The sequence below is a fragment of the Eutrema salsugineum genome, unplaced genomic scaffold (assembly GCF_000478725.1).
Source record: "Eutrema salsugineum unplaced genomic scaffold, Eutsalg1_0 scaffold_2, whole genome shotgun sequence".
NCBI classification, from domain to species: Eukaryota; Viridiplantae; Streptophyta; class Magnoliopsida; order Brassicales; family Brassicaceae; genus Eutrema; species Eutrema salsugineum.
The window spans coordinates 8,261,853-8,275,779 of NW_006256829.1; the positions used below are offsets into that span (position 1 = coordinate 8,261,853).

The 13,927-nt window shown below is 33.7% G+C and overlaps 5 protein-coding genes across 6 annotated transcripts; 3 read left to right on the plus strand and 2 right to left on the minus strand.

Annotated features, from left to right (window-relative positions):
- Positions 1–288: 288 nt before the first annotated feature.
- On the minus strand, positions 289–3,029 carry LOC112086822 (nucleolin 2-like). The gene is made up of 7 exons (XM_024156761.1): positions 2,972–3,029; positions 2,832–2,847; positions 2,683–2,724; positions 1,811–1,896; positions 1,514–1,693; positions 1,233–1,399; positions 289–1,127 (listed from the first exon to the last, which is right to left on the minus strand). The coding sequence occupies exons 1-7, from the start codon at positions 3,017–3,019 to the stop codon at positions 905–907; spliced, it is 762 nt and encodes a 253-aa protein (XP_024012529.1). The 5' UTR covers positions 3,020–3,029; the 3' UTR covers positions 289–904.
- Positions 3,030–8,800: 5,771 nt separating this feature from the next.
- Positions 8,801–9,567, plus strand: LOC18018520 (probable histone H2A.7). Its single transcript, XM_006400838.2, has 2 exons — positions 8,801–9,060; positions 9,151–9,567. Exons 1-2 carry the CDS (start codon positions 8,851–8,853, stop codon positions 9,388–9,390), a joined length of 450 nt encoding a protein of 149 aa, XP_006400901.1. The 5' UTR covers positions 8,801–8,850; the 3' UTR covers positions 9,391–9,567.
- Positions 9,568–9,612: 45 nt separating this feature from the next.
- On the plus strand, positions 9,613–10,599 carry LOC112086825 (glycine-rich RNA-binding protein 3, mitochondrial). The gene is made up of 4 exons (XM_024156770.1): positions 9,613–9,792; positions 10,024–10,092; positions 10,193–10,299; positions 10,410–10,599. The coding sequence occupies exons 1-4, from the start codon at positions 9,696–9,698 to the stop codon at positions 10,479–10,481; spliced, it is 345 nt and encodes a 114-aa protein (XP_024012538.1). The 5' UTR covers positions 9,613–9,695; the 3' UTR covers positions 10,482–10,599.
- LOC18018521 (cold-inducible RNA-binding protein) lies at positions 10,587–11,229 on the minus strand. Its single transcript, XM_024156771.1, has 4 exons — positions 11,194–11,229; positions 11,045–11,114; positions 10,869–10,975; positions 10,587–10,709 (listed from the first exon to the last, which is right to left on the minus strand). The coding sequence occupies exons 1-4, from the start codon at positions 11,227–11,229 to the stop codon at positions 10,587–10,589; spliced, it is 336 nt and encodes a 111-aa protein (XP_024012539.1).
- Positions 11,230–11,898: 669 nt separating this feature from the next.
- On the plus strand, positions 11,899–13,487 carry LOC18017300 (40S ribosomal protein S15a-1). Of its 2 annotated transcripts, XM_006400842.2 has the most exons (5): positions 11,933–12,011; positions 12,266–12,320; positions 12,451–12,600; positions 12,695–12,855; positions 13,048–13,487. In XM_006400842.2, the coding sequence occupies exons 3-5, from the start codon at positions 12,468–12,470 to the stop codon at positions 13,144–13,146; spliced, it is 393 nt and encodes a 130-aa protein (XP_006400905.1). In that variant the 5' UTR covers positions 11,933–12,011; positions 12,266–12,320; positions 12,451–12,467; the 3' UTR covers positions 13,147–13,487. The 2 variants fall into 2 exon arrangements, with proteins under 2 accessions (XP_006400906.1, XP_006400905.1); XM_006400843.2 differs by lacking the exon at positions 12,266–12,320 and having other exon boundaries at positions 11,899–12,011.
- Positions 13,488–13,927: the final 440 nt, after the last annotated feature.

Here is a 13,927-nt window from a genome sequence, read left to right on the forward strand (position 1 = left end):
CTTCAGATTCGTCGGTGTCTCTTCAGTATTAAGCTCTTTTGTCTCAAAAACTGTGCCATGAACCCCTCTTGATCCTCTAATGTACATGCTCTAAGCATCTCACGACCATGTATAACGCTTGTCCAAGCTTACGATGGTCTCGATCCTAAACCTTACTCTCTTATCAGTTTTGTTCTACACAGAGAACTTTGGTACTGTGTAATACTCGCCGTGCTTGATTAAACTCATAAATAATTACTCGCCGCGATTTTCCTCTTCCCTTGACAAGAATTCCACCAAAACTGTATCTTGTTATTTCTTACATTGATTCTATTGTAAGTGTAAAGTGTAAACAACGTTAATATTGCATAAACCGAGAATTAATGCCACAGCCACAGATTTGAGGAGGACATTACTTTGGACTTTTATACTAGCAGTCTTGCTTGGGTCATAACTCGCATGATCATATCAGCATTAGTTATGAAATTTGAGTGATTTGTAAGTATGCATGGTGTTTGCAGATACGCGTTCCTAATCAAAGTGAACCAACATTTTATCTTAATTTGCAGATGGTAGGTGAGATTATATGCAATAGTATTTGTCGTTTGCTCGAATCTGCAGGGTGTTAATTGCATGCCGGGAAAAGAAGAGCACAAAAAACCAACAACGACAAACTTGAACCCAACTTATCAGTGAATCTGACTAATTAGGTTACTATATAAAGCTGAAAACAAAGTAGTTTTATGAAAGAAAAATATTTTACAAAAGCATAAATATATCATACGACAAACATGTCATAGACTCATAATGCAAGTTTTGTTGTAAAAACATAAATATGTCCTGGTCGATATATTAGTAAGTAGAGTAGCAACGACCATTACTTTGTTATATTCTGAATCGCATAATCAAGGAAAAAAAAACTTCTTTATGTACCTGCAGGGTCTTTTTGGAATTTAACGGTGAAAGGCTGTAAGCATTTCCCAGCCAAGCGCATGGACCTCTCACGAGAACAATAACCACACTTTGGAGAACAATTGTCTTTGAGTTTCCGCGGAGCATCCTTAACCTCAAGAGTATATCCTCCCAAAGAACTTCCATTGAGTTCTAACGCCTTGTCAACATTATTTTCCAGATCTATGTAAGCATATCTGTAAAATGAGAGAAACAACAACAACAAAAAAAAGAACTAAAATCTCTGCATTTACATTTAACTTGAGCTGTGACGAAGTTGAGGAAGAATTGAAGTCACAAACCCACTGCCACGGGGAACAAAAACACATGTGATATCTCCACATGAACCGAAATGTTTAACCAATGCGCTCTTAATATCATCCCTGGGAAGGTAAGGATCAAATCCATTGACGAAAATGGTTCCCCTATATCTCGATGGATTCACCTTTCCCTTTGAAGTTTCCTTCTCCTATAGAAACAGTTTGAAATAATTAAAGAAATCAACTATATAAAGTGTGAAGCAATCATCTCTCAAGCAACAAAAACAAACTAAAGTAAACACTTAAACAATAAAAACATATACCGGTAGATCAGGCTTTGGCAGTAACGTCTCCGGTACATCAGCATTTGTCAGTAACTTCTCCGGTACATCAGCCTTTGTCAGTAACTTCTCCGGTACATCAGCCTTTGTCAGTAACTTCTCCGGTAGGTTTTTTATTGTTTCAGTCATCTCTTTGATAGAGTCTTTCAACCTTTTGATTTCCTGCCAATAGAAATGTAAATAAGAAAAGCTTGCAAAATTAATCCTATTCATTATACTTTTTTGAAGACTGTTATCTAAATAAACCGTAATGGTGTGATAAGAGAGAATCTTATTCACATCAAGAACATCTTCTATGGTAGATGCCTGTCTATCTATATTAACGTCATGCGTAGCCATTTTCTTGGACGCTGGTACTTCTTTCCCTGAAACAAAACCAAGAGATGTGAGATAAATCCAACAAAAATCAAATGATATAACAAAAAACAACACAGAAAATCTTGAATTCGCAAAAACAAAGTTTCCTGTATAATTATTGATCAGTGCTCTTACAAGAATTCATATGAAAATAAAATCCAAACGTAACGGTTGGTCATTGTAAAAGTGATCGCTGGAACAGAGATGGATATCAAGACTTCTTAATCCGGCGATTATTACACTTTATCGAAAAGGACGATTCAGTTATTATCTGGTTAAAATTACATGTATTCTTATATTTGCAAGATGTGTATTTTCTTTTGAATTGTATGACCTAGTTTATGTTCTGTATTTGTTAATTTTATATTGCAAAAATATAGGAAGAATATTAGAAGTTAACAGTAGGTGCTGAGAAATCAATGGAATCATGGTGCAATATTCCAACCAAAAATGAGGAAAAACATAAAAAAAACTTACAAAAAGCGCAGGAAATTTTGATTCCAAATGAAAACTCCAGAATATATCTCAAATCAATATTATTACAGTTGGGAGTACAGAAAAATAGTCTAAATTTGAGTCTACATTATAGAACCAACTACCATGACTAAGACTTGTTGTAGATTTAATCCGACCAAATAAAAATGAAGTAGTTTGCAAAAAGAAAGATAGCCAAATCGACATAAAATCCAATGGTCGGTAAAAATAAACAAATTCAATGATTTCTCCAAATCACAGATGGTCTAATATGATCTGAGCAAATAAAGAGAGAACACAAAAGACACCCAATTAATTACCTTTTCGCGAATGCTCGGTGGATTTCTTGCGTTTCTTATTTCCTATAAAGATTAATATCCAAAAAAAAAAAACACTTGAGAAGAGATCTTAAACGGATAGCAAAGGAAGAAGGTGCCAACCAAAAAAAAATAATAATCCAATTTCCTACCTTTTGCATGTTCAACCTAAAAACAGGAGATACAAAAAAAGAAACGCATTAGTAAGAAAGTTCTTAAAATTGAGTAAGTAATTAGTAAGAAAGTTCTTAAAATTGAGTAAGTAAGAAGAACATAGAAAGAAGAAAAATACATCGGTGGATGCAGAGCACTTCTTGAGATCCATGCCCACTTTGTCCATGAGGAGTTGAGAAAATAAGAGATGAGCTGCCGCTACGTTAAAAATAGACTGCATATTTATAACTCTTTTTTTTTCCATTCTGGTCTTAGATGAGAATTTTTGGGCTGTGTTTTATGGGCCATGGGATCCTAAACAAATTTGGATAACCCAAAACATTGTCTTCGATATATTTCTATAATTATTCTGTGTGTTTTGTGTTTAAACTAATCGGATCTGTTTTTGCTAAATGAAATGAAACTTGTCGGATCTGTTTCATCGAGTGACGGCATCTTGTTTGTTGAAGGAGGCAAGCTCGCCGTGGGATCTGGAGAAGAATCACGATGCTGACATGTTGATGGTTGCAGAATGAGAAAAAGTATGACATCCCAATTTCTAGTATATATAAAAAATGTTTATAAAATTGATTTGGATACCTATATCATTAAATTGCACTTATATTTTTAAGCATTGGTCTTTTGAGAGAACTTCAGAGTTAAGCGTGTTTATGCTGGATCAATTCGGGTGATCTACTGAAAAGTAGTCTGCGGTACCGTGTTCGTGTGAGTGAGGATAAAGCACAAGAAAATATTATGTGATGATTACAGAGACAGTAGACAAGTCTTATGAGCCTCCCAGATCAAACGATTCCAGACCATTGGAGATGAGTGGGCCAACAGACCTAGAAAAAGGACGTTGGACCCACGGATCTAGAGAGGGCGTTGGGCTCACTGGTAAATGGAGTTGGGGGCGTTAGAGTTGTTAATAGCCAATCCTGATGAAATGCGGGATCAGCGTCTCATGAATTTCATAGCTGGGCCCGTATGTTTCCTGGAAGGGAAGAAGAGAGTGGGGTCTCACAATGTGGTATCAGAGCCTAAATTAGCCAACCGGCTCTGATCCGGGTGTCTCTTGGGATGTAGATAAGGAAATACGAGGAAGAATTTCTTGGAAATCGGGGAGAATGTGACATCCCAATTTCTAGTATATATAAAAAAATGCTTATAAGAATTGATTTGACTATGTATGTCATCAAAATGCAAGCACGCTGAAGCAATCTCATGATGGGTGATTTACAAGGAAGTGGTCTATGGTGCCGTGAGAGTGAGGACAAAGCACGAGAAAATATCATGTGGTGATTGTAAAGACAATAGACAAGTCTTATAAGCCTCCCAGACAAAATGATTCCCGACTGTCGGACAAAGGTGGGCCAACGGGCCTAGAGAGGATGTTGGGCCAACAGGCGTAAATAAAGGACGTTAGACCCATGGGCCTAGAGAGGACGTTGGGCTCAATGGTAAAGGCGGTTGGGGTGTCAGAAATGTTGATAGCCAATCTAGATGAAATGTGGGATCAGATTCTCATAGATTTAATAGCCGGCCCGTCTAGTTACAGAAGGGAAGAACGAAGAGGGGTCTCACAGAAAGATGAAGGCCTGTTCGTTTTTTGATCTAGATTTTGCATCTAAATTTAGCATTTAGATGTTGCATCTAGATATATTATCTAGATATTGTTTTTTTTGGAAATTTATTTTGCATCAAGTTGCAGCGTCTAAATACAAAATTGTTCGTTTCTGAATTTAGAAAAATAGTTGGATGAAAAATATATCAAATGACTATATGGGCATCTCCAAGAGAGACTTGAGAAACTTGAGAAACTTCAAATTTGAAGTTTTAGGTATTTCTCTCCAAGAGTGACACTTCAAAATAAACTTCAAACAAAGTTTATTTTGCATTAAAGTCCTTACTTCTCAACATAATTAGTGAAACTCATTAAATATTATAAATAACTATAAAACATATATTAAAATTTTTTATAGATAATATTGATTAATTAAACATCATTAATATTATAAAAAACCCACAAACATAATCAAAAATAACAAAATAAAATACTAAATTATTCACTGACATTATTTATGTGTGTTTTTAATTTAGTTTTTGTAATGTTTAATGTGATATTTTAATTTGAAGTTGTTTTTTTTAATTTTGTATATGAAAATTACAGTTAAAGATATATATGAAATAATTATCAAACAAATTATAGAATTAAAATGATAAACAAACATAACTAAAAACATTATCTATAAGAGCATCTCCAAGAGAGACTTCATATCTTCAAATTTGAAGTTTTATGCACTCCAAAACAGTGGCGGAGCCAGAAACTTTTTTCATTGGGGGCAAATAAGAGTATATATAATTTTAGAAGTGGGGGCATTGATATTTGGCTTTAATAAACTACACCAAAATTTTAAAATCAATGGGGGCGAATGACCCCATGTTAGACAAAGTGGCTCCGCCACTGCTCCAAAAGAGACTTCAAATCTTCAAATTTTGAAGATCTGAACAGTGACACTCTATATTTGAAGTTTTACTATTCAGATCTTCAAATTTGAAGATTCATCTTTTTTTTGCATTTTGGTCTTTATAATTAACTATATTTATATATTTATGTTCTTTTATCATTTTAATTTTATAACATGTCTGATAATTATTTCATATATATTTTTATAATTGTAATTTCAAATTAACATATCACATAAAAACATTACAAAAAGTAAATTACAAATACATATAAATATAACATAATATTATTATACAGATTTATTAATACAACATAAAGTTTTTTTAGAAAATATTATAAGCACACATAAGTAATACAAAAATTAAAATACTATAACAACACTAATAATCAGACAAATTTGATCCTGAACCTCTAAGATCACCAAAATACTAACCCTATATATTTAGAGTTGGAAGTTGTTGTTGTTCTTGAGTTTTTTTTTTGTATGATTTTTGCTTGTTCTGATCGAATAAACTCACGAGTATTACTATCAACAATAGAGTCTAAATTTGTTTGCAGTATTTTATTTTCTTCTTGCATTTCTTTTAGAGCCAACTTCTTTGCTTGATTTTGCATATGTAATTGAATTGGCAATCAATGAGAATACCCGATTTCAACAACTTTTAGCTCGTTATCTATAGATAAAATATAAAGAAACACATTTATCACTTCGAAAGGCATTGATTGATCATATATGAGAGTTTTACGAAAATAATGTTAATGAATAATTTAGTATTCTATTTTGTTATTTTTTGTTTGTGTGTTTTTATGATATTAATGATGTTTAATTAATTAATATTATATATAATCGTTTTTAATATATGTTTTATAGTTATTTATATTATTTAATGAGTTTAGCTAATTATTTTGAAAAGTAAGGACTATAATGCAAAATAGAAAAATTTTGAAGTTTATTTTTGAAGTATCACTCTTGGAGAGAAACACCTAAAACTTCAAATTTGAAGTTTCTGAATCTTCAAAAATGAAGTCTCTCTTGTAGATGCCTTAAAGACACTTAATTATAAGAATCAAAATGCAAAAAAAAGATGAATCTTCAAATTTGAAGATCTGAATAGTAAAACTTTAAATATAGAGTGTCACTATTTAGATCTTCAAAATTTGAAGATTTAAAGTCTCTTTTGGACTGCATAAAACTTCAAATTTGAAGATATGAAATCTCTCTTTGAGATGCTCTAAGGACATACTTTTGAATAATTTGATATACTTTTGAATAATTATTTTTATTTATAATCAATTTAGTTTTATATTAAATTAACCTAAAATTATTTCAAAGTGATATTTTTATCAAATTAATTTTTAAAATACATAAAAAATAAATTTGCATTTTTTTGTGGGAAAACATGATTTCGTAGATTTGTTAGGGATTTTTTTTTGCGTTTTGGCGAGAAGTTAGAATTTGAGTTTCGGCGAGAAATTAAATTTACGTTTCTTTGGAAATTAAAACCGAGATTTTGCGTATTGTCGCGAAAAAAAAATAATTTTTAGCATTTGTGGTGGAAAACTGAGATTTTGCATATTTGGCGGGAAACCTAGATTTTGTGTTTTTGACGGGAAAACAATATATTTTGCGTTTTTTGGCGGGAAAATGAGAGTTAGCGTTTTTGGGGAGAAAAATGAGACTTTAAGTTTTTGACCAAAATCCTAGATTTTGCATTTTTGACGGGAAAACAAGATTTTGCATTTTTGGCGAAAAAATGAGAGTTAACATTTTGGGCAAGAAAATAAGTTTTTTCACTTTTGGTGTAAAACCGAGATTTTTTATTTTTTACGAGAAACCGAAGATTTGCATATTTACCGGAAAACCAAGATTTTAAGTTTTTGGCGTGAAAATAAGATTTTAGGTTTTAGCGAGAACTTGCGATTTTGCGTTTTTAGCGGGAAATCAAAATTTTGCGTTTTTTATAGGGTAAATGAAATTTTCCGTTTTTGCCAGGAAACCAAAATTTGCTGTTTTGGCTGGCATCGAAGCTTTTCATTTGACGGGAAAATTGAGATTGTGCAAATATGGCTGGAAAACGTGATTTGGCCAAAAGCCGGGATTATACATTTTAGCGATATTTTTTGTTTTTTTGAGAAATGATTTTTTGCTAAAAATGATTTTCCTTATATATATTATGAATATGGTACTATATTGAAGGGTATTTTAGTCTTTTGGTTTTGAGATGCTAGATTTGCAGCTAGACTCTACATTTTTCAGCATCTCAAATATCTAGATTTTTGAGATGTTGTTGAGTTTGCATCTAGATGCAGCATCCAGATGTTGGTTCTAAAGTGTCAAACGAATATTATTTGAACATTTTCATCTAGATACAGCGTCTATATGCAAAAATGAACCGGGCCTAAGAAGATAAGAAGCACCAGGAGTGGTGGCCGAAGGAAAAACTATAGCAGCAGAAGAATGCTAAGAGAGGCGGTGGTGTCGTATGAAGCCGTCGTGAGGCAAAAATTTGATTATTTGAGCAAAAAAATCAAATAAAACAACAATGCATATGTCATGTCAATGAAGGCTAAAGCCCAAAGTCTAATTAGCCCATTTCAGTATATAAAATTATAAATCCAAAAAATATTGAATTGATTTAGTGGATATTTCCGTTTAAGCTTAATCAGTTAATTTTTTTTGGTTGCCAAACATACTTTTATTATAATTTTAAAAAAAAAAAATATTTTAAATCTCAATTGCTCATATTATTTATTTTATTTTTCTGTAATTCCTTATTTTTAAAAGTCATGACTGTAAGACTTTTATTGGTTTAAAGCTAATTTTCTTTGTTTTAACAGAAAAAACATTTTAAGTATTATTTTTAAGTAAAGTCTACAGTAAATACCATATACCAAGCAATATCTTCATTTTTTAAGCCACTTTTTTTTTAAAAAAAAATCAAACTTTAAAATCATTTGCTGTTAAGATAAATATAGAGTAACAACACATACCAAACAAGCCCTATAAATTCTGACTTTTATTTTTGTAAAGTCACAGTTAGTATTAAAAGTTAAAATTTTCAAAGTACTCAAATATAAATTAAAAGTTCCAGTTTTTACCTTTTAAAAGTTGATAATGTTTAAAGCATACTTTTGCTTTCTTTAAGCTTCAAAATCACTAAAATTTCTACAGTTTTTATTTCTCGTTGTTTAAACCAATAGTTTATGATTTTATTTGGCTTGTAGGCTTTGTAGGCTATAACTTTTTATTTTCCAATTGCAATTCCATTTATAAATAGGATTAAAGTAAATCCCACAACCAAACAGGAAAAAAAACTGGCGCCGTATCGAAAATTCGAAATACATGGAAACGTTTCTGATTGGTTAATCCGATCACACGAGGATCGCATCTTATATCATCCTCTACCGTCGATAGGACCAAATCTAACGGATACAGATCTTCTTCCTGCTTTTGTCCCGCTCAACTATAAATGACACTGAGGACCGGGATCTAAAACGACACAAAACTAATACAAATCTTCTTCCTTCTTTCTTCTTCAGAATTCGTGGCAATGGAAACGACAGGAAAAGTGAAGAAGGGTTTCGGAGGAAGAAAAGCCGGTGGCCCAAAGACCAAATCTGTTTCGAAGTCGATTAAAGCCGGTCTCCAGTTTCCGGTGGGGAGAATCACTCGTTTCCTGAAGAAAGGACGATACGCCCAGAGGCTCGGTGGTGGAGCTCCGGTTTACATGGCCGCCGTTCTCGAGTACCTCGCCGCCGAAGTAAGTTTCGCGGTTCTCTGTTAATTTCAGATCTGATTTGTTAAAGCAGCGAAATCATTTTCTGATTCCTAAATTTTGTTTTGATTGCAGGTTCTGGAGCTTGCTGGTAACGCTGCGAGAGACAACAAGAAAACGAGGATCATTCCGAGGCATCTTCTTCTTGCCATCAGGAACGATGAAGAATTGGGGAAACTTCTCAGTGGAGTCACAATCGCTCACGGTGGTGTCTTGCCCAACATTAACGCCGTTCTTCTCCCTAAGAAGTCGTCTGCTAAATCGGCTGAGGATACTGCATCCAAGTCACCAGCCAAATCTCCCAAGAAAGCTTAATTGATCTTCTCCAGTTTACGTTTTCATTCACCAGTTTTTTAGTTATGCTTTGGGTATCTTTTGTGAGCTTTGGTGAATGTATATGTAGAAAATCTAGCTCTTAATTATGTAATTTGGATTTGATTTCTCTTCAGATCCAACTTTTTAAGTAACGATATATAAAAAAATCTTTTGCAATTTTGTTTTAGTCTTCTCAATAACCTATCGCAGCAAAATAAACTATTAAATCTATCTCGTTAAGAGTCATATTTAAATTGTCCTACGCTTCTTCTTTTGTCGCTGTGTTAATTTTTCAAGCGTATCAAATGTTCCTTTCTCAAATGGTTCGTCGTGTTTATTTAGCAACTCCATTACGATATCTATCAACTCGAGGTTCTGGTTCATCCAAATTATTCGTTGGAGGTAATATCCGTCAATGCTTAGCTTAATCGCTTCTTGATTAATATCTTTGGTTAGCTTACAAATTCTCCTTTTTTATGTATGTGGGTGTACATCTGATCGGTTTACATAAGATAAACTATAAGGCCTTCGAAAACATGTTAAATTCTGGTTCCTATCCATGATGAAAACTGCACACTAACTGTTTGATTAAATGCGTGAAAGAACCACTTAAAATTGTAAATATCACTGCAGGGCTTAGCTACGACACTAACGAACCTGTTTTGAAGAATGAGTTTGAAAAGTACGGTCAAGTCTTAAATGGTAAGATCGCCATGAACTCTATTAGTTTTCTTCAAAAATCATCAGAGGATAAACAATGCAATACCTCTGAGTTGCTTTCTTTTGTTGGATGTGAGTTCAGTGAGAGTAATATGTGATCACATGAGCGGGAAATCAAAAGGTTATGGCTTTGTGGTATTTGATTCAGAAGAAGCAGCTGCATGTGCCTTAGCTTCCATGAACAATCAGGTTTCTACTACTTTGTACACCAAAACAAATTCAGAAAAAGACATTCGAACAAAACCTTTACTACTTTATACAGATAAGTGCTGACTTGATTTTGTCTGTCTTTTGTTCAGTTACTCGAAGGCAGAAACATTAGAGTCGAATATGCTCAACCTAAAGGAGGTTTACATCAGAATCAGAATTGAAACTTCATATCTGTCGATGAAAGCACCATAACTCAGGAAACTGCATTCACTCTTTTGAATTGGCAACAGTGTAGAACTCTTGAAAGATTTTAGTGTTGAGAGTCTTTAGTTGTTTTGTAATGACTCTGTCTGTGTGTTCTCTTCAAGCTTTTTGTTATTGTTCATATTTGTTGTTGGTGCTTCTACTTCCTTCGCAGTTTCTACAAATATCAATCGGCCATTAACAATCTGAAACCAAAAAACCAAATGCAGAACTCAGTCCCAGTTTTTGAAGGAAATACACCAATCTTGGATATATTCGTTTGATTGATTTTCTGATTCAAGATCAGTTCAAAAGCCAAGAATGAATACTACATTTCAACAGTGAGTGAAGGATTGGATCATCACCTTCCCATCTAAAGCTTTCATCGCGATCTGTGCATTATCCTCGGACTCATAGGTGATGAAGCCGAAGCCTTTAGGTCTCTGTGTTTGCGAGTCCCTTATAAGACGAGCTAAATAAACACACACACACAACAAAATTAGCTAAGACACCTAATTGGAGAAGAGTTATTAGAGGGTACCTTCTCTAATCTGACCAAAAGGTGAAAATAGTTGCCTTAGCGATTGATCCGTGGTGTAAGCAGAGAGTCTTGCAAGATAACAGATTCAATAAAACAAAAAATGAGAGAATATTTTCCGAGTTAGAGATGAAAAAAAGATTTATCATACTGCTGACGACGAGCTGTGCTGTGAATCTCTTAGCCATCGTAATAAACCTGAATTCGATTCACAGGCGTATGAAACCTACCATGAGCTTTGAAAAAACAAAAAATACGAGCTTGAAACGGCGGCGTTTGCGAAAAAGATGTTCTTGGCTTGACGATTTCTCTGTCTCTTTACCGGCATGTTGCTCTGCCTCGGCAAGAAATTACTCGGCGCCAAATGACTTATTACTTCTGGGCTCCTGGAAAGCCCACAAAATAGGAGTGAAGACGATCCGGTTTAAATTTGATTACGGCTTTTGTGTATTCGGTTCTCTGGTTTTGAAAATACATAAAACACCATTTATTCATCTAACCAGTCGATTTAGATTGATGCATTTTAGTTACTTTTGGATTTGATTAAATTCAAAAGTAACTTCAAATAGATATACAGTATAATGATATGATCATTAGCATAAAAATACTCATAAATTTATTTTCATTCGATTTGGTTAATTAACATTAAAGTTTGTTTATAAATTCTTTTGGTTGGGTTTGACTCGTTTTTTTTTGTTACCTAAGTGCTCCTGAATAAATAACAGAACACAAACTTTACCGTATGATTGCTACATGAATTGACGGTAAAGATGTTAACGAGGTTTTATGAAAGGCCCAATAATGGTCCATTGAATCAAACCCGGATCAAATTAGCCCTTCTAAAAATTTCACAAAGGAGCCCCAATAAAAGCAAAAACCCTAATTCGATGGTTGTATTTAGCTCTCTTATTCAACTTTGTTACTTCGACGTTAGCAGGAGTGTTTGAGCGGCTGCCACTTCGATTTCAAGGTTAGAAAAATCTCCAGAACATCAAGCTTTTTTTCTTGTTTGGATTCTCGGATCTGACTTCGTGTCTGCTCGATCACGACGTGTAATCAGCCTGAAAATTTCCCTGAAAACTCTCTTATCTTGGAAATTTGAGCTTAGTTTATAGGTTGACAATAGTATTGGCTCAAAATGATAATTAGATCTATTGAATTTTTTTTTACCCTTTCCTTACAACATGTTATCTAATTTAATGTTGCAATCAATTCTCGAATTAGATGCCACTATAGATGTGCATTGAAGCGGGTTGTGTAAGAAGTGTTAGATTTGGTGGTAAGTCAAAAACGAATTGCGTATTGGTAATTTTGTGTATTTAGAATCTCTATTGTTGTGATGTCTCTTTAATTTTTTTATTGAAAAGTTTGATTTCAGCTCAGATTGATCGTTTGTTGTTTGGTTTCAGTTTTCGAGTTTTGAAAAATGGTGAGAATCAGTGTGCTGAACGATGCTCTGAAGAGTATGTACAATGCGGAGAAGAGAGGGAAGAGGCAAGTTATGATCAGGCCTTCTTCCAAAGTGATCATCAAGTTTCTCATTGTCATGCAGAAACACGGTATAGTGATCTTCATTGTCAAGCTTATTCGTTTTACTAAGTCATGCTTGTTCTGTTCATGCTCTTTAACAGTAGTATTTTCATGAAACTGCAGGTTACATTGGTGAGTTCGAGTACGTTGATGACCACAGGTCTGGTAAGATCGTGGTTGAGCTTAATGGAAGACTGAACAAATGTGGAGTCATCAGTCCTCGTTTTGATGTTGGAGTTAAGGAGATTGAAGGTTGGACTGCTCGTCTTCTTCCTTCCAGACAGGTTGGTCTTTAAGTCTTGTTCTCTATGCTCCGTATCATATGATTTTGGTCTCTAAATGAGAGCATTTACCGATAGTGTTTATTCTCTTTTATTCATTCTGTCAGTATATCATTATACAGTCACTTGTATCCTATATGTTTTAAGCAATCTTAAAACTTGAGTGATCTTACGTTGAAATCTTGAATTGTGCAGTTTGGTTACATTGTTCTTACAACCTCTGCGGGTATTATGGACCACGAAGAAGCCAGGAGAAAGAATGTTGGTGGCAAGGTTCTTGGTTTCTTTTACTGAAGGCAATGGCTTTGAGAGAATCTTCTTGTCGGTTTATACTTTGCTTCTCCTTTTGGTGAGATGAGGAATTCGATTGAGCTCAAAGTTAAGGGTAGTAGAGTTTTGGATGCGTTCTTCTATTTGTCTTATTTTTAGATAATATGCCATTTTGTTCGTTTTGGGTTTTGCGCAACAGTTGTTAAAGACTTGCCAAGTAGACAGTAAATTTCAATTTCTGTTTTCTTAAAAAAAAAAACTTGCTTTCCTTGAGCTAATCATCTATCTGAGGCGTTTCAATATCATTGTTAGAGGTTTCTGCCTCATTTTGTTCCATTTTATCCAAGGATGAGAGATCAATATCATTGTTCCAATTAGCTTGTGTAGCATATTTCAGTACACTGATCTTCTAGTACAATTTCAGATTATTGAATTGTATGTAAGTTGAGCTATGTAATAATTGGGCTGATTACATTATATAATTTTGATTCTTTTATGTTCCTTTTTGACTGCGCACCCAGAGAATTTAAACTCTTGGATAGATTACATTTATTTTGGTGATTTTTTTTCTCCCTCTTTGACTAGAAAATACTAAACACAAACAAAGTTAGTCAAATTTCGTTTAATGTCATTACAATTGTTTTGAATATAAGGAGGAGAGGTCAGTCAAAATTTAAAACATCTTAGCTGGATTGAGTTAGTCTCGCTTCTTCCAAATATTATGCGTGAACCATATCTTCTTCTTTTGGAACTTAAAATGCGTGAACCATACATATAAAGAAACCGAACATTTACGGCGATAAGG